This window comes from Emydura macquarii, unplaced genomic scaffold (assembly GCF_026122565.2).
Source record: "Emydura macquarii macquarii isolate MOO-44397 ecotype Brisbane River unplaced genomic scaffold, CSIRO-AGI_Emac_v2 contig_2897, whole genome shotgun sequence".
Lineage (NCBI taxonomy): Eukaryota > Metazoa > Chordata > Testudines > Chelidae > Emydura > Emydura macquarii.
The window spans coordinates 1,091,173-1,111,055 of record NW_027133034.1 but is presented as its reverse complement, the minus strand read 5'-3'; the positions used below and the strand labels follow the sequence as shown (position 1 = coordinate 1,111,055).

Here is a 19,883-nt window from a genome sequence, read left to right as displayed (position 1 = left end):
AGCTCTCTGCACGGCCATATTGAAATGGAGAAGCTGGTGCGTTTGTACACAGTGTGAATCCATTACACTCACACTTCTCATTAGTGGGAACATGCATCTGCTGCTACCCCTCTAAACCTTGCTGCCAGGGGCTGGATAAGTTGTGTTTGAAGACCCCAAGGAACATGCTGATGCTGAGGCTATTTTCCCTTGGTCCTGCTGTACTACAGAAGTTTCCTTTTTACTAGGGCTTTCTTTGATTTATCAGCATTTGTCCCCTGTATTAATGATTTCCTTACTTTTTTCAGAACATTGTGTGATTGATACTCTTTTACTTTGGGCTTCTCTGAATCCACAGCATCTTTTTGATCAGCTTTTCTGACATAGGGTGAGATTTTCAAAGGCACAAATGAGACAGATCCTTAGCTGGAGTAAGTTGTCATAGTGCTCCATTAACTTCAATGGTGACAATTAACACAGCGGAGGATCTGCCCTGGGTGTTAGGCTCCCGTTGAAAGCCTGTGGGAGCTGGGTGCCTATCTGTGCTTTGTGCCTCTGAAAATTGCCCCCATAATCTGATATTGTGTACTAGATCTGCATCCTAATTTCGGGAGTTAGCTGTTCCTTGTGTATGTTTTCCATTTATCTTTATAAACATAGAGACAAAGAATTTTGAGGGTGTTGGTTCATTATGATTTTTATGTATGTACACTGTATTAATAATCTCTCTGTACCTAACTGCTTGTTCCTTCCTGTACCCTTGAAATATTTCCTATTATTTATCTGAATGTGTGGTGTTTTGTTGAATTTTTTTTTTTTAAACAAGATTAAAAGTGGAGACTGAAAGGTTATTGCACACTTCTTTAATTAAATTCTGGTACTGTCCCATTTGTTTCTTTACCTGATATTTAATACCTCACAAATCCTCTTCTTTCTGTTTACTTTTTGATCTTCCTTCCTTATTTATAAGCGTGGCAGAATTTGATTTTTATTTGTTTTATAATTTCGACGGATACTATTGCTGTTTATTTTTTCAATTTTTTCAGTTTTTATCTATTTAAATTTTCACAGCTGCATGAAACGGGGGGGTGGGGTCAACATCAAATATAAAAATATGCAAAGAAAATATCTTTAAAGAAAATTCGATTAAGTTCTCATCTAGCATTTTTTCTACTGTAAATTCGCCCATCTGTAAATTTCTAGTGTTATCAATGGAAATATTTTTGCATCAGTTTGTGAGTGTGCTGTAAAATCAGTGTTTACCCACACCAATAAAAACCTAATCCTTCGAAGTCTACTTATTCACCATATTGGCCCTTATTACACATTAGTGTGTTTATTGCTAGATGGTCTGTGTGACCAATAGCTTAGCTTTGAACATTTTCTTTCTGGATTTTTCCTGTCTGATGCTTATTCACATTTACCCCTTCCCTAAACTTGTCTAAACTTTGGTGTTCAGTGATCATACACAGCTTGCAAGAGCTCTGCTTTATTTGCTGTCTGATTCCAACTGGCTGTTCATAGCAATAGGAGATTCACAATGCTCCACCCAGACTCTGCCTGGGAAACTCAGCCCTTAAAGGGGTACCACACAGCCTTTCCTCTCTAAAGTTCATTGTCCTTGTTAGTCACAGTCACAAATTTGACTAGATCAATCAGTCTATGGAACTCCTACCCATGCTATTCCACCATACTTTCAGGAGATTTTTGAAGGCCCATGCCTACTTAGGTGCCCAGCTTGCAAAGGAAAGTGGGTGCCTAAGTGTTCTTTTAAGTTTTTGAAAAATCTTCCCTGTGCATTTAATCATACCTTCTGTATTGCGTAAAATTAAGGACAACATTTTCAAACTTGGGTGCCTATCCATAGGCACCCATACATGTATGCAACTAAATAGCCTAATTTCTGTTGGCCCCGAACCATTGAGAGCTGTAGGGTCTCAACATCTCTGAATCAGCTCATTTATTTAGATAATTACATATGGTTTTAGGTGTCTTTAAGCTTAGTCACCCTGTTTGAAAAATGTGTGCTAACTTTTCAGAGAGACCTTTACCAGGTTTCTCTGTATGCACAGGCCATTTACACACTCAAAGCCAGACTCTCAGCTGATGCAAAACATCGTTGCTCCAAAGATCTGGCCCTCAGTTGCTGTGTGTTATTTCTTGCGTATACAAGTGATAAATTGTGCATGAGCAAAAGTCATCTGAGGTCATTTTCCATTTTCATGAACACATATTTTTGCAAGTATAAATTCTATCACTTGCATGCACTAGAAATCATATGCAAGTGATTCGCATTCCCTAATGCAGGCCACTATATACGTATAGATGGCTCTTTACCATTCCTAGTCATATTGCTCATTTTATTCTTTCTAAGTGTGTATCTGCATAGTAAAAAACCTCCCATTATTACTTTCTGGAGTTTTTCAGAAGCCTTTTGGATTTCTATCATCATGTTGCTTCTAATCAAGTAGTCTCTAGCAAATTCTGGCCATCAGCTTACTCCCTTTGTTATTTTTAGTGTGAGCTATAATGATTTTATCCCAGTCATATTTCCTCCAAGGTCTTCTATCTCAGATACATGTAGAGCTATCCCTCCCTACTAATATTCTCTTTGATCTCTTGTTAATGACTTAAATTCCTTCATATTTTAATCCATACTGATTTTATTTTTCCTTCTCTCCTGTTTGTTTCTCTGAACCTGTAGGGTTTTTTAATCATTGTCTGGGCTTTTAGCTTTCTTTCCTGATTTCCTTTTCCTTAATATTTCTTCCTCATTTTTAAAAAAAGCTTTTGTGTTATTTAACTGGTGTTCCTATTAAAAATTGAATTATCATATGTTAAAAATATATATTTATATATAAATTATACTGAAATTAAGTATTTGTATTTTTCTTTCTCATACGCACACACGTGTGCATATACATATAGTGGTCACGCTCATAGCAAGTGCAGTGAGGTTGAAAACCACATTTCATTATAACCTCTTATTTTTACATGCTCATAATTTTCTAAAACACCAACCATTTGGGCCCCTTTCATGCAAACGCTCCTACATGTTTGTAATTTTATGCACATGAACAGTCCTGTTGAGTGTAAATATTCCTATGCATTAAGTTACGAGCATGCATGAGTGTGTTTGGAGGATCTGGGCCTTAGTCAGAAATTTGGAATGCTTGCTCTCTGTCCAAAGGTGAATTTTTTCACGTGTGAACATTTGAACAAAATGCCAGCTATTTTTGAATTACAGAATGTGTGTGTGTGAAAGGGAGAATACATTTCCCGCACTTAAAAAAACAAAACAAAACTAGTCCATCCCTTTTAGTCAGCAATGTATCAAATGACTGACAACTTTGTAAGTTGTTTGTTGTGGTGTTGTAGCCATGTCGGTCCCAGGATTTCATAATTTGTTAAATTATAAAAAGCAATTTCCCTCACTCCCGATCAAATAAAGGCAATAGTCCTGATATCTAACATATTATAGTCCTCCTTCATCTTACAAAGTTAAGAGAGACAAGGTGGGTGAGGTAATATTTTTTATTGGACCAGCTTCCAGTGGTTAGAGAGACAAGCTTTTGAGCTATACAGATCTCTTCTTCAGGTCCACAACTTGAAAGCTTGTTTCTTTCACCAACAGAAGTTGGTTCAATAAAAGATATTACCTCACCCACCTTGTCTCTCTTAACTTCGTAAATTTAAGAAGGGCTATAATATGTTAGCTATCAGGACTAGTACCTTTATTTGATTGGGAGGGGAATACTTTTTATAATTTAACAAAATCAGGAACACTTTAATGCTGCATACTGAACACGTGCAGTAGATTTTTTTTGAGAAGTACATACTTTAGGATGAACAAAATGGGCCCAGTCCACTTCCATTGAAATCAGTGGGGGCGTTTCCAGTGACTTCAGCAAGAGTTGGATCAGGCCCAGTGTAAATAACAATCTTCTCAACTGTGCATTTATGCCATACTGCTTCTTCCAAACATACAGTCTCCCACTCATTGGCCAACCCTCCTGCCTCCTTGTTATTTTATTGTTGTTATTGTTTTGCCTTTTAAAATATTTTTTGTAATGACTTTTTTAAATGTATGGTGGGAACAAAGGGAATCCTAATAGTAGCATTGGACCATTACTTGATGGAGATTGTCAATAGTAATGCAGAAAATGCAGGAAGATTCAATAAATATTTCTGTTCTGTATCTGGGAAAATGCCAGATGATGTAGTCACATCATAAGATGAAGATGAAATACTTTCCATTTCAACAGAAACTAAAGAAGATGATAAACAGCAGCTACTAAAACTAGACATTTAAAATTAGCAGGTCCAGATAACTTGTGTCCAGGATGAAAAGTTCAACAGGGATAGCTGTGTTAGTCTGCATACATCTGATGAAGTGGGTTGCAGCCCACGAAAGCTTATGCCCGCAGAAATTTGTTAGTCTTTAAGGTGCTACAGGACCCTCGTTGTTTTTGTATGCAAGAGTTTTGAAAGAGATGGCCAAGGAGCTTGTTGAACCACTAATGATTTTTTTTTCAATGAGTCTTGGAACACTAGGGAAGTTCCAGAAATTGAGTCACCTTGATCCTGGTGGCCATCTTAGCTTTCAGCATAGATTAGAACAGGGTCAGGGATCTTCTAACCTGCACAGGCTAAAACAACCTTAGGGCAATTTTCTCTGCACATCCTGGTAGTTAGGACACTTAATTAGGATATGGGAGACCCAAGTTCAAATACCTGTTTCAGTGACTACTTAATTATTCATAAAAAGTGGTACAGCTTTAAGAAGAGAACACCACATGCCAGAATATCCCATAGTCCAATGGTTCGGGCACTCTCCTGCAATAGCAGAGATTCAAATGCTTTTTCTCTGCATCCCAGATGGGTGTCCTAACCATTGGGCTAATGCTTACAAGGGGGGTAACACCACTATATCTGGCCATTTTGTGAATCCTTTACTTCTGTCAAAATGCTGAAAACCTGAATGAAATTATTTGGGACAAAACAAGATGTTTTGACTTTTTCAATTCGGTAGAAACTATTTGGCGAACTCAGCACAAATTCATCAATAGTTTAAGTTGACCTGAAATGGCATTTTTTAGCAAACTATTTGTCCAAAAATTCTGCCCCGTTCTATTTCTGAGTGCTTTACCTTGCAATCTTAATTGTTATTTTTAATATCATTCTTTTTCATTAATTTCTTAATTTATATTGCACCTTTCCTGCCAAGTAAAATATAGTCTGTTTGACATTGGTTTAAAACTTAATCTTAATTCAAACTTGAAAAAAAACTGTATCTCAGGAAGCATTTGTTTATGCCAGTAAGCTCAGAATAATGACTCCAGCATTATTGCTAGAGGGGGAAAAATAATATTCATTCCTTCAGTATAAAATCAGTATTGTTTCTGGCAGTAGAATAAACCTTGAGAAACATAAGAGCTTAGGCATTGACGTCTTTATGGATAAAGCCAGCTCCTGCCCACAGACTGCTTTCTCCTGATAGTGTTCACATTATGCTTGTGCCTTTTTGATAATATTTACAGAATTAGCAGTATTACGGCTCAGCCTTACTGACTGTGTTGCAGGACATGCCAGATATTTTCTAGAGTTCTCAAAAAACCATTTGAAGACATTCTTAATCACTAGTTGTTTTGTCTTAAGGGATAGCATGGTAGCGAGACGAGATGAGGATGAGGTAGGAGTTGTCAGGTGGTATGTGCCTCAAAAAGACATTGCTAGATAAGGAAGGGGAGCAGCGATTAAGTAGTTCTATCCCTGTACATTGCAGCTGTAGTGGAATAGAGGGGGCCTGGAAAGACTATAATCCTTTCATTCTGCCTTTTTTTTTAACATGTATTTATTTCTACTCTGAAAAGTGACTATGTAAAACTGGCACCCTTTTACCAAACAGATCAGCTCCCTGTGTGTTTTGAGACTAATATCTAATAACTTTCGAAAAATAATACATTTTTGCTCCATTTTACTCCTGTTTGCCTTGCGTAGCAGAGAGAGGCTGAATTATTTTCCTTCTTAGGCATCAGCAATCAAATGATTTATTAAGTTCCAATCAATTACATTTGTGCAAGTTCACTGAAGTTAACAGGCGTACACCTGTGTCACTGAAGGCATCATCTGAAGACAACAGTGTTACAGAGGCACCACTGAGGGCATAGTTTAGCCTGCCGAACCTTTATTACAGGTGAGGATGGACAAGAAGGGAAAAACCCCATCTTGGCTCTCAGAACATAAGCTGAGTTTGCAGAGCTGGCAGTTAGAAAAAAAATCCTTTTATTTGTAAACTTTGCATATTTGAGCGGGAGTATTGAGAGACAATGAACCAGGGGCCTCACAATGTCATTTTTCCAGAAACACTTCTCAGAGTAGAACTGCTCTTTAACTCTCTCAGAAAAACTGTGCACTAGGATGTCAGTGACTGGCCCTCACTAATAATTCCTTCCAAATGTAGAGGTGTGGGCCCTAAAGATCAAAAAGTGTAAGCTCCTCTGCTGCTAAACAAGCTCCGGTCATGTCTCTAGTCCATGTGTTCTGCTACTTAGCATGAAGTTATAAACGTGAATGTTTTGAGTTACCTACATCAACCAGTCTTAATGGGATTGCCATTTTCTTGAGCATAGGGGCAAATCCAGAGATATCACTCATTGGCTGGGGAGCCTTGAAAAAGCACCAGAATTACTCTCTCTTCATAGCAGCAGCAAAATGGCCAAAATAGACTCTCATGTCTGCAGAGAGCCTAATTTAAGTGATCCTTTTAAAGGTCTTGAATGCCTTTCTTTTATACTTAGGCTTTTGGGAGGGCGGGGGAGGAGGGGGACGGAGGGCGAGGGTTGCACTGACAAAGCTACACCATTGCACACCTAATTCATTGTTCTGTATCATGCGTATGTAGCCGTTTATACCTGTGCAAAGCATGGCCACCTTGAGCAATTTTTTTTTGAGCTATTGGAGTGCAGGAAAAGCATCTAAAAACATTCTTAAATCAGGGGGGAAATAAGCTGATTTCATCCTGTAATTAAAAAATGGCCAACTGGATTTTTACTGGAATTTCCTTAACAATAAATAAGTGTTACCATTATTTTAAATTCATTTTTGAGCTAAGAACGAGCCTGGGAACTTTGCCAGAAAGTTATAAATACCTGAAAATAGGACATTAGAAAGAAAGTGCCTCCTAAATTTATATCTGTAGAGTCACAACTCTATAGTTTTATTTACTTTATTTTTAAAAAAGAAAATCAGAAATATTTATTTAGGGAGTCAGTTTTTTCTTTCATTATTTAATTAATTTATTTTTCTGGATAAATAGCTTTTTCTGGAGACAGTTTCTTCTCATTGATGATCAGAATCTGCCACCCTGAGTCAGTGAATAGTAACTTACTCGTGGAATAGTTCCATTGATTTCAGTGGGACTATGCATGGAGTAAGATGTAGGCCTTACTCAGGCTATGTCTACACTGCAGGTCTACAGCGGGACAGCTATGGCTTCATAGCTATGCTGCTGTAGTACCATAAGGTAGACGCCTTTCAATGACTGAAGGGGGTTTTTCATCACTGTCGGAACTCCATCTCCCTGAACAACGGTAACTGGGACTACAGAAGCATTCTTCCATTGATCTAACTGAGTCTACACCAGGGTTTTGGTTGGCCTATGTACAGCGCTCTGGTTGGTATGAGTACAGCACTCAGGGGTGTGAATTTTTCACACCCCTGAGCACTGTAGCTATGCCAAACTAACTTTTAAAAGTAGACCAGGCCATATGGTAAGTATCAGAATCTGGCCCTTAGCTAGAAGTCTGAGTGAGGTGACACAGAAGACCTGATGCTCCATTCACTGGTACCAGTATACATAAGGAGTGACTCCACTGAAGTCAATTGGAGCTGATTCAGCCTTAAATTAGGCATAAATGTAATTTACACCCACGTTAGGGCCTCTTTACACTGCCAGTACAGTATAAAGGGCCTTAGTGTAAATGAGAATCAGGCTGAACTGAGTTACACTGGTGTAAAACTGGCCTAAGTGAAGGAAGAATCAAGCTCATGCAATGGGGACAAGAGAGGGGGTAGAGATGGAGTTGAAGAATAGAACAGCTGGCACCTTCTCTAGGCTCTAATATTCAAGCATACCCATTTGTTGTTGCTACACGTCCCAGCCTCCTGCGTGCCTTTTATTAACAGAGAGAAAAAATATTACAGAAACATTTTGGGGGGGGTGATTTGTAATGTTTCAGATGCTCCATGTGTTACATACCTGTGTAGGGTACGCATAATAAATCTCACGCTACATGCTTAAACAGATTACTGTCGGCTTTTGTATGTGCAGTGGCAAGTGCTCTAAAGGTTAGAAAAAGCTTCCTTAACAAATTTGATAAGATAGTGCAGTGAGCTGTAAAGGCATAAAGTCCTGGGGGTCATAGACCAGAATAGAAGAAATAATTATGCATGGTAATGGGTAATTACGGATAATGGCATTTTTGGGGGGGAGGCAGAAAATACACAGCCCCACAGCCTTGCCTGGAATGCACATTGTCTAGCACATTAACTTTATAGCAAGCTAAAAGTTCAGCACTGGAACAAAAACAAATCCCAAATTTACAAGGGAAATATAGTAGAAATTTTCTTTTCAGAGGCAGAATTTATGTTTAAAGGCATAACAAAAGTCCATCACCCCCAGTCAAAAGGACACTGATGTCTAAGCAGAAAGTAGTTAATGGTGCCAGCTTTGTTTGACATCTAAAATAGCTCTGTCATGACTCTCTGGTGGGAGAAACATATTGTTCCAGCATTTCTGATTATTACTTTAGGGAGTGATTTCACACCAGCCTCTTTCAAGGCTACTGTCTGACTTCAGAGCCAGCCATGAATTGAACTAACACACTGCTGGGGTAGCATTGCCAGGCTAGTTAATAGGGGAGTTAGGATGCATCCAGCTGAGCAGGGGGAAATTGTCAAGTTCAGATCCTAGACTCTTATGAGGGCTGAAGACATGTAGTTCAAGAATGAATAATTATTCAAATAGTTGTGGCTGCTTTGTCCTATGATAGGGGTTGGCCTGCAGTAAGGCAGAACCATTACTATGGTGAAAGCAATCACTCTTAATTGAAAGTAGTATGAAAATGCAAAGCAGTATCAAGGCTGTAGCTTAGACCCTCAACTGTTGTCAGTGGAGTACAACTTGCTGCTGCTGAGATGAATGGGTTTTTCTTCCCTAGCTTAAGGGTGTGTGCGTGCGTGCGCGCATGCATGTGTAGATACACAAACTTGGTTAATGACCATGAACATACAATTGTAAACAATCAGAAATCAGCAAAGGCAGAAGAGAAGTTCACCTAATAACAGTTATGCACAGTGCACATACAGAATTCATTTTCCCTTCTGATATGTAAATCCATGCAGCTCCCACTGAAATCAGTTAGATTTCTGTATGTCTAAGGCCATATTGGGCCCTTTGTATATTAAGGCATACATCTGTCAATATAACTAGTGTGGTACTCGGTGTGTTGGTCACTGATTTTTATCAGTGTAGGCTGCATGCGTGTGTCCCCGTATAGATGCTGTCCCAGTTCTGACCAGGAAACTGAGACGGCTCTCACGATCGAATGAGTCGACACGACCACAGATTAGCTGAGCAACGAAGGCACCCAGGCCAGGTTTATTGCGTGTGGCCCAATGAGAAATGCCTTACAGAGTATTTCTGGGTCAGTTTCGCATAGGCGGCGTTACAATGGTCTCGGCCCAACAGCGGGACTTTCCGTTATCCCCTAGACCAGACGCCGGTATTCCCTCTGTCACCCTCTTTTATACACTGTTACATACACTTTTGTTCTGCCCCCTTTGACGTAGGTAATTGCCACCCTCTTGACGTAGTCTAATACCACCTTTTTCCGCTGATTGGCTGATTTGGGCAACACCACTTCATGTATCATTTCTATCCATAAAAGTGTCATTTCAGAGAGTTAGTATCTTGGTATCTCCTATACCTGCTACATATTTTAGTAATATTTTGGCAATCTTGCAATCTTGCAGTATCAGCACTTTTTGTGCCAGTTTCAGTTAACTTGAGTGACCCCTTATACTTCTGTTCACTCGGCTTTTTCCATTTAGGCCTTAGCCTGTTTTACAGGCCTTAAGCTCTCACTTCTTACTACAACTAGCAATTCAAAGAAATTCATACATACAATGAGGCCGAGGAAATATTACTATGAGAACTGTAACTTTTGCATTTCTTGATTATAAGTTTAGTTATCTAATTGTGTCCTTAAGATTGCATTATTATACATTTTTGTGTTTAGTTTGCCGTGTTATTTTCTGACAAAAAAATATAAAATAGGGAAAGAGTGATTTCAACACTGACTTGGGTGTTGATTGCACTGTGTGCATTCACAGTTGCATACCCCAAAATATTAGCAGATGTGAGAGTTCCTCTGATTTGTGGACTGGCATTATGCAGTGTGCAAGGTACCACATCCTGGTGCCCTTACCCAAGCCAAATTACCATTATGGTCAATGGGTCACTAATTTAAATCACCTTCTTCTGCAAAACAAATGTTGAATAGTGGGCCAGTTCCTCAGCCATTGTAGACTGGCATGAAGTTGAAGTGAATGGTACTATGCTGCTTTATTCTGTTTATTGACCTGGTCCACTCTTAAAGCATGTGGCTAAGGAGAGGCACATTGTGTCTGGGCCTCTCATAGGGATGTGGATATATAGGACCCTTCGGTGTGGCTGACCCAGGATCTTGCCTCTTTAAAAAAAAAAATCCCAACCCTCTTGAAATGAATTACTGGTTAACTACTATTAATATGCCATAGACCTGAAGAGCCGTGTACAACACTGAAAGATCAATAATGGTATTTATCATGAGGTATATTGATCTTCTATGAAAGAGTGGCTCGTATTTCACACCACATATTTCAGTGTGCAAAAGTAGCAGAAAGACTGTCTAAGGCTAAGTAAACAGGTAGAAGTGAGCTTAGTGATTAAGTACAGTGTATGAGCACTAAAATGGGCAATGATAACATCATTTTGCCAAGGGCAGCAGATGTGCGGGAGGGTGTGGATGGCACCATATGGCAAGCCTGTGACTTGCCTGGGGAGGATGTGGATGGCACCACATTGTGTGCCAGTGGGGAGGGAAGGATGTGGACAGTGCCATATGGAGAGCTGGCGATGGTGACCGGCAGGCAGGAAGACGTGGGCAGCGCCATGTGGCGTGCTGGCCTCGGTGACTGGTGGGCAGGAGGATGGGGGTGTATTGTGTGCCGGCATCAGTGGCTGGGGTGGGGGAAGACGCATGTAGCACCATATGGCGCACTGGCGTCAGTGACCTGAAGGATTTTTCTAATCCCTTCCTCCTTGTACTTGTGCATTTGTGGGTTGCACCTTTTGCCTCACTGTTCAACCCAGTGTTCTTGACCCCATTTTTGCTACAGTTGCACAAATTAATAATTTAAGAATGTTGATAGAAAATTACAGAGGCAGTGTCTGAACTCCCAAGATACTTGGCAGACTCAGGGCAAGGCTGGTCCTGCACACATGCACCGAACTAGGTGCAAGGGGCCCCTCCTGGTTCACAGGCCTGGGGACCAGGGACAGTTAAGGATAGTATAAGGTTAGCACTTACAGCGGCACTAACCTTCCAACGGGTGTAGGGAGGGGCAGAGTTGGGAGCACATGCGGCAGCTGGTTAAGAGGTAGCATCAGTGGTACTTGGAGCTTTGTGCCTGATATTGATGCACACCCCATGTGCAGGGATCACTTTATTCTCCACTGAAGTGCAGCCACCTCTGGAGGGAGAAAGTAGCAGCACTGTACACCTGTGGAGGGTTTTATTTGGGGGAACAGATAAAAAATAGCTTTTTGAACTAAAACAAGGGAGTCAATCTAGGCAGGCTGTAATTGGCAGAATGCAACCTGCCCAGGCTACTGAGGCTGACAACTCTTCTTTAATACATGCAGCACCAGGTGTTCTTTAATGACTACGCGTGGCCAAGGACTTGGTTTTATGTCTGATGTACGACGCAGTTCCTAACCAGTACAGCACTTCCAGCATCGTGCTGGAACTAAAGGGAACGTGCCAGCTACTGAGTAACCACCAGCCCCTCAAATTACCCAGCTTTTCCTTGAAGCTCTTCCATTTAGGACAGTGGTCCCCAAACTGTGGGGGTTCCCTCCCTCCTCCTCAGGGGGCTGCAGAGGAACATTCGGGAGGCGGGCGGTGGGGCCTGGGTCAGCCCCCATAGGGTTCGGGGAGGGAGCGCCACTCAGCCCCACTCCGCCCCCAACTCCGCTCCAGTCCCAAACTTGGCCTCCAGCCCCAACTGTGGTGCTGCTCCAAACCCTGGGCCCCGTTACTGGATTCGGCTCCAGTTGTGGCCCTGGCACCCAGGGGGGCGCAGACCAAAAAGGTTTTGGGACCACTGATTTAGGGAGTGACTAACCCTGTCTCGGTTTAGTTTAAGAGCTGGTAGAGATGCATGCAAATTAAATACCTAAAAGTCTTGCCTTCAAACACAAAATTCTCTCCTTTTAAAGTATTGTTTCCAGCTTCGCTTCAGGAGATTCAGGGAGATGGTTTTAAAGGTAGAGGGCCTGATTTTGGTCCCTAATCGTGCCCATGTGTGCTGCTCACAGGTGCAGTATATTGAGAGAGAATGCCTCAGGAGCATCTGCACGGTAGGGCCAAGTGTCTTCTTGCAGCCCCCAGCATCTGGTGTATGCCAGGAGCAGGAAGAGGCGTGTGGTCCTAGTTCTCAGGGCAGCCAGCACAAGTGTGCTGTGAATTCAAATAACTCCTCAGCTGCTCCAGTTTTCACCAAAGGCCATTTTGGACCTCAAGAGCAGCCCAGAAAGCAGGTGGTGCAAAGGTGCCGTAAAGCTGTGCCTTCGGTGTTGTATATCTGAGGACATGCAGCCCTGAATCTAGTCAAGAATGGTCCAGGGAAAGGCAGTAACCAGTGCTGCAAAGAAAAGCGCTTACGTTTTAAATCCAGGGTGCAAGAGTTGGCTGCAACCTGTGCCAGTTCTCAGCTGCCCTTTGCACGATGTTGCCATTTGCTGCTCTTTTGGAGTATAACGTGGTAGCACCATGAGACCTCACTGGGGCTCCACTCTTCTGCCTTATCTCGTGTGGCAAGAGCATTTGGGTCTGCTCCAAAGCCCACTGCAGTAGGAGTTGCTCCAGATAAGGGAGCCTGTTACGTTTTCCCTGATCTTTCTTCCTATGCTCCAAGTCCTCCTGGCTTTCTGGTGTGATGTTAGAAGTGCTTCCTAGCCCTCCGGCTATCACTCACGGTGGATGTTTGTCAGGACCGTTATGAGAATTGTGCATTCATGATAATTTCACAGGTTCCGATGAGTCTAAAAGAGCAGCTCATAGGACAGGACAGATTATTGGAGAGCAGGGGATGGCGGAAGAGACACAAAGGGGCAGACCAATAGATTCATCATAGGGCCTAAGCGCTAAGCTACCAGGGACAACAGCACCACCATCTCAAGGAGAAAGAGGGTGTCAGCAAGTCATCCCCGTAACTCAGTCAGGGCCAAATGATGACTGCCCCAGCACGGCTATGCTTGAGAGGGGGAAGAAGGTATTCCTATGAAAGAGGCAGCCATAATGCTGCAGCCTGGGCTTCCTTTCAGCCCCTCCAGCAGTACTGAACACCCAGACGGGGTGTGTTTGATTGATGTGGAGCATGATTATGGCTGCACCACTGCTCCAGCTCTTCCCAGCCTCAAAGACCTTTGCAAGCACCAGGAGGCCATCGCTGGAGCTGTAGGGAGCACAACGTCCTTTCTAAAAGTGCTGCATGTGAGCAAGCTCCCCCAGTATGCTGGCTCCTTCCCTGCACAGGCATAAAGTGCCCCAGCACAGCTGTGGTGCTAGGATCTTTAATGGAAAGTGGTTTTGTCTCTAACGATGGCAGCAGATCCTGACCTTGCCGAGATTTCAGTGGAGATGGCATATCTGTGCACTTAAACATACCTCTTCCATAAGCTCCTGAAGCCACATTGGCCTTCCATTGCCTTCTATCTCCTGTAAAATCTGTAACCCATCAGGGAAAGGATGGAGGACATTACATTTGGCTGTTGACATATAGTATGAGAAGCACAGCAAGCCTGGCTGCAGTATTATTCCAAACCTAAGTTTGGGATCAGGGTATTACAGGGATTTATTTGATGGACTAGCTTTACAGTTCCAGTCACCTAAGTACAGATCTGACCAAGGTCACGGCTGAGATGAACTTGGAGGGTAAAACTGGCAGACTTTGCCTAGCAGAGCCACAGGAGTGGAATAACAGCAGCGCTAAAACTGGGATGAAGGTGCAATAATAGAGCTATATGGGAAAGATCCCTGTTTACATTACCTGATACATGCTGAACATTTCTCAAACCTACACCACAGCATTTGTGAAAGCGAGGCCACTAGAGGTCCACTCAGAGGTAAGTGTCCAGATGACTGGATTTGCACTCGAGCAGAGCCTAGTTATTGGGAAAGTCAGGATAGAGAGAAGACACGCAGTGTTTGAATTAGCAAACTGCTTTGTTTTGAGATGTGTAAAGATAAACTCCATTGAACTCAACAGAGTTACAGCAGGGATGGAACTGTGCCACAGACCTGGAGTGATACAATGAATGATCAAGGGATCTTAATTTCAAGCAAGGACAGGAGACAGGGATGGATTGAAGCCTGTGATAAATGGTACTCTTGAACATTTGCAGCTGGAGTGAAGCTCATATATAATGCTTTACAATGAGGGTCCATGTGAGGTAGGTAAATATTGTTGTGTCCATTTTACAGATGGGTAACTGAGGCACATTAAATCACTTGACCCAGGTTACACAGGCTTTGTCTCCGTCAAGGATTTTTTATAAACATTCCCTTACCATTGTAAGCACTGGTTCAGCTGTATAAGTGTCTGCAATGTTGGGAGCCCTAGTATAGAGAGGTCACTGGCTGGCCACCACTGGCTTTGTTAATACCATGTCATGTCACCTAGCTCAGAACGGATCTATTCAACATCATGTTACAAACAGCAACAGCAGCAGCCGTCTACACTCGGGATTGTAACATCGCAGACACCATTGAAGCTGAAATGGTATTGGCAATGGTGGGAAAGCTTTAGAAAATGTCCGTAGTGTAGATAGGGCCACAGTGACTCAATTGCAGAAGCAAGTGGTGGAGTTCTAAAGGATTTGTGTCTCTGATAAAATACACCTTTGTTCAATACTTAGGCATCTACCCTGCTATATGAGTAACATACTTAAAAAGTTACAGCATTGTTTCCTGTGCTCTTGTATTAGAGCCCTGCACTTAGGCTATGTCTTCACTGAAGGTGGCAAATTCGCCGCCATCAGATCGACTTACCTGGATCAACTGAGCGGTCAGTGAAGACTCACTTAGTCGATCCGGAAATCGAAGTACTTTGACCACCTTCTCAAGTGGCGGAGCGCTGCATCAACGGGAACGCGGTTCCCGTCAGCGCAGTGCAGTGAAGATGGCGCGCGAAGAGAAGCACAGAAGTTGACGGGAGTTATGCAAGTTTTTTGCGTAGCTTGCGTAACTCCAGTCGACTGCTGCCAAATCTCCGAGATAAGTGAAGACAAGCCCTTATACAAAAAGGTGGATCTGCAACCGATCCGCATCCATGAGAATAAAGGTATATCCGACCCATGATCTGCACTCCATCTTTCATTGATATCTGCAGTGGCAGCAGCAGCCCCAACCCACCAATCAGCTGTTTGGCCCCTGCAGCTGCTGAACAGCTGATTGGTGGAACAGCTGATTGGAGGCCAACTCCAGGGCCTCAAACAGCTGATTGGTGGCTAGAGCATGGGGGGGGCTGGCTCGCCACTCAGCTGTTCGGCAGGGACCTGGGTTGACAGCTGCTCCAGCCCTGCCCCAGAAGTTACGGAGGTCATGGAATCCGTGACCTCCATGGCCATCCACATCCGATCCTCAATCCGCAAAAATGGTCCGTGGATTTGCAGGGCTATACTTATATTAGTGCCTCTATACCCATGTGGCAGTGTGCTGATTATGCTGTGGGGGAGGCACTGCATGGACATGTGTATCACAGAGTAGGGGTGTCAAGCACCTGCAAAATATTAGAGGACAATCCCCCTCCCCTCAGAGGATTTACAAGACACCAGACTTATCTTGGACTAGTACAGAGGGAGTGGAACGTACACATTCATATACCAGCAGCTGCGAATGGTGTTGGAGCCTGACCGGCAGGAGGGGAAGGAAAGGGAATGGAGCTTGCTTTCTTCAGACTGTAGGGGAGGGTTATGGTGGAGGTGGCCCACAATCTATGCAGTCAGGGGTGAGACTGAGAGCACAGTCAGCCCGGGATCCTGTGAAGCAACAAAATAATCAGCACCTCTTTCTGCAGTGCTGGGGAAACTGGTGCAAAGGGTTCTGCTACGGGTGATTGTGTGAGAAAAACATGGCTGCCTTTTGAGTCTGTTTCTAGAGGAAGAGGATTGAGTGTCCCTGCTGAAAACAGTCTTAAACCACCCTCAGCGAATCAGGCTTTGGATTGTGATTGTGCACATCCTGCTGTGCCCTGGGTATCGCAGCTCATGTGGCCTGCATGCTCGTCTCCCCACTGTTCTAAAGCCATGTTTATAGAGTGCCCTGTCACCTGCAGATCACCAGGTACAAAGGGGTGAATGAAGGGAACCAGTGTCAGTTTGAGGTCAGATTCTTTCTGCTTTGAAGGGTTAAATCAGACTTGACATACAGCTGTGATGCACTTTTAAAATGTAAAGTGTAAATCAACATCATTCGAGCTTACACCTGCTGAGGTTCTGGCCCAATATCTTTACCTTCCAGTCCGTTTTGTCTCAGGTGAGATAGGTCTTTCAGGCTCAACTATGCCTCTGAATGAATCTCTGCCTGCTCATGCTCCAGCAAACAGCAAGTACTGCCTCCCTTCAGCTTCCACCTCCTCCTATCTGTCACCCCCTGTCAAGCTAGCAGATGGAGAAGCAGCTTGGTGAAAGGTGAAAGGTAACATTCTTTATGGGCCCTCCTGTTTCATAACCAGCTGTGGGTTTTTTTTCTTTTCAGAGGGACGGATGCTCATTCAGGACATTCCTTCCATCACCAGCAGAGGGCATCTGGAGAGCACATCTGACTTGGTTGTGGACTCCACCTACTACAGCAGTTTTTACCAGCCATCCCTGTATCCTTACTACAACAACCTTTACAACTACTCCCAATACCAGATGGCAGTGGCCAGTGAATCCTCCTCTAGTGATATGGGGGGCACACTCGTAGGGTCCCCTGTGAAAAACAGCCTGCGAAGCCTCCCAGCCACATATATGTCAAGCCAGCCAGGAAACCAATGGCAGGTAACAGAAATGATATTGGGATGCTGTGTGAAATGTACTTGGGTCCAGAGGCTTGGTTCTAAACTCATTTACACTGATGGAACTCTATTCGCTTCAGTGTAGTTGCTCCTGATTCTCAGCAGTATGAGATTGGAATCACACGCTAGATGTGGGTTTCGGTGCGTTTAAAAAAGAAAAAAGAAATGGGATCTGAAAGCATTAAGAAAGCCATGTGACACTGTCAGTGCAACTGAAAGGGATTCCCTCTCTATTTATTTAATTTTCCTTTGAGAGTTCAAGATGGCCTTCTGGAGAGGCTGTGTTCTGTAGGATTCCTCTTCATTCCTCTTTTATTTCCCTTCAAAGACCTTACATAGAAGTGACTCCTCTTCCCAGCCTTCTAAAACAGTCTGTGCCACTCTCTGATTGGTGGCACAAAGCGGGACACAAAGATGTTCCCCCTGTGAATGTTACTTCTGCCAGGAAGAAGGGATTAGATTTGGGACTTGAAGTTGGCTCCTCCAAGCCAACAGTGTAACAGTTGGTGCTTGCTAGGCCAGCCCTGAGTCATCTTTTAGGCTTCCTGTACCACTAGTATATGCAACATTAAATACAGCCCCTCCCCCTTAACTTGAAATAATATTAACCCCTGAGTGTTCAAAGAGGTAGGCAGGGCTTAAGAGTAACTCAACTATTTTTTATGTTTTTACATTTTTTTACTATAATTAAATTGCTTAAATTTCTAAATGATAAGTCATTTCAAACTGTACAAGTGGAATTTTTCATTTAAAATAAGGACAGTGGCAAAACTGTTTTTCCAGGAATTTTAGAACTGAAAATTCTTTGCAGCCAATCCTTTCCCACAAAAGTTTCGATTTCAACAATCTGCATTTTCCATCCAAAAATATTTTGTTGAAAAATTCCTAATCAGCTGTGTAAATAACCATTTGTATGTGGTTTACACATATACACCTGCAGCACCCGCAAGTGTGAAACGGGAAAAGAGGCTGTCCCAGGTGGGCCCACAAACTATCGGTCCATTGTATTGAACCCCTAAGCCAAACAAATTATAACTGCTGCCATTTTTTTTACCTTTTCCAACCTACATTTTCCAGTCTGGAGAGGGACCAAGGATTAGCTGAGGTTAGAGACAGCCAAAAAAAGAAAATCTGAGCAAGTGAGAGGCTGTCTGGTCAGAGAAAGATAAATCAAGGCTAGGAAGTGCAGTCACAGAGAGTGCCACTCAGCACCTCAGGCAGCACATTCATCACTCTCCTTTGAGAATGCTCCCCATGCAGCCACATCTTTTATGGCTACCAGCTTCCCTGGGTTACTTGTCTCCCTCTTGAAAAGCACGAGGGAGTTAAACCAGTAGTAAAACTGTAAACAGAGCCTCCCCGCTCAGGGTTTGATTTCCAGCTTGGGTAGACATACTTGTGCTAGCTCTCATCAAGCTAGCGCTCTAAAAGTAGTCGTGTAGCTGTGGTAGCACAGGCTACCCATGTCAGTACACACCCATCCGGACCCTGTAGATATGTTCTCAGCATAGCTAGCTAATGCCACTACCCTGGGAACACTACAGGTTTTAGTGCACTAGCTTGATGGGAGCTAGCATGAGTATGTTTGTGTGAGCTGAGAATCACCATCCCCATCCCTCCCACAGCTCCAAGTGTAGACATATCCACAGAGAGAAGGGAAGCTTCTTTCTTCAGAGGCTCCACTCTGAGACCCACTGACAAGAGAAAGGTAAATTGCCAGCAAAACCTCATTTCTTTCAGGGTATAAAAAGATATTCCCCTGAACTGACAGAGGCTTGGTCTATTCACATCTGAGCTGTGCGGCAGCATTGGAAGTGTTTTGCATTCCAGTATACCAGGCACCTGAAATATCCGCAGGGCAGTTAAAGTTCCTCTCCTCACTCACAATTCTCTTTGAGTGAGGCTTTCTAAATGCTGCGTAGTTCTTTTTTCACTTCCTCCTCATGGAAGGGCCCTTTTGGAAACCCAGATTAAGGACAACTCTTGAGGGAAGATGGTAACTTCAAGGTTGTGGCTTCATGACACGCTCCGTTTTCTCCCCTTTCAAGTCCCTCACACCTGAGATCATTCCTGCTTTTCTGAGAAAAGAACTGGCCCTCCCACCTTATGTCTGAACTCAATGCTGACACCGCATCCTTCAGAGGAGTGATTTGCTCCTTCCCTCCATGTATAGGTGCACACACAGGAAAACTGGAGCGCTGCTGCCTCTCACCCAAAGTGGTTGTTAGAGGCTGTTCTGGTGCTGGATTCAAGAGTGCTCAGACAGGTCACAGACAGGGGTGTGGATTTGGACTGCACTCATGACAATCCTGTGCAGTATCATTGGTTTACTGGTCTTAATTTTGTTTAATCTAAGTTTTACTTGTTTGGGTAACATGATATAATGCAATACGATATCACTTGTGAAATGTTATCTATTCTGCCTATCACTGTAAAGCTGTGTTTGTACAGCTCCTAGCACAATGGGGTCCTGGTCCAGGGCTGGGGCTCCAGGTGCTACCGCAATGCAAATAATAAGT

General features: G+C 43.1%; 1 protein-coding gene across 1 annotated transcript in view; it reads left to right on the top strand.

Moving 5' to 3' along the window:
* DMRT1 (doublesex and mab-3 related transcription factor 1) overlaps positions 1–19,883 on the top strand; it is a 90,701-nt gene that overhangs the window by 16,488 nt on the left and 54,330 nt on the right. The window contains exon 3 of the mRNA XM_067568896.1: positions 17,064–17,347. Within this exon, the coding sequence (XP_067424997.1) occupies positions 17,064–17,347 (284 nt within the window). The remainder of the gene's footprint in view (positions 1–17,063; positions 17,348–19,883) is intronic.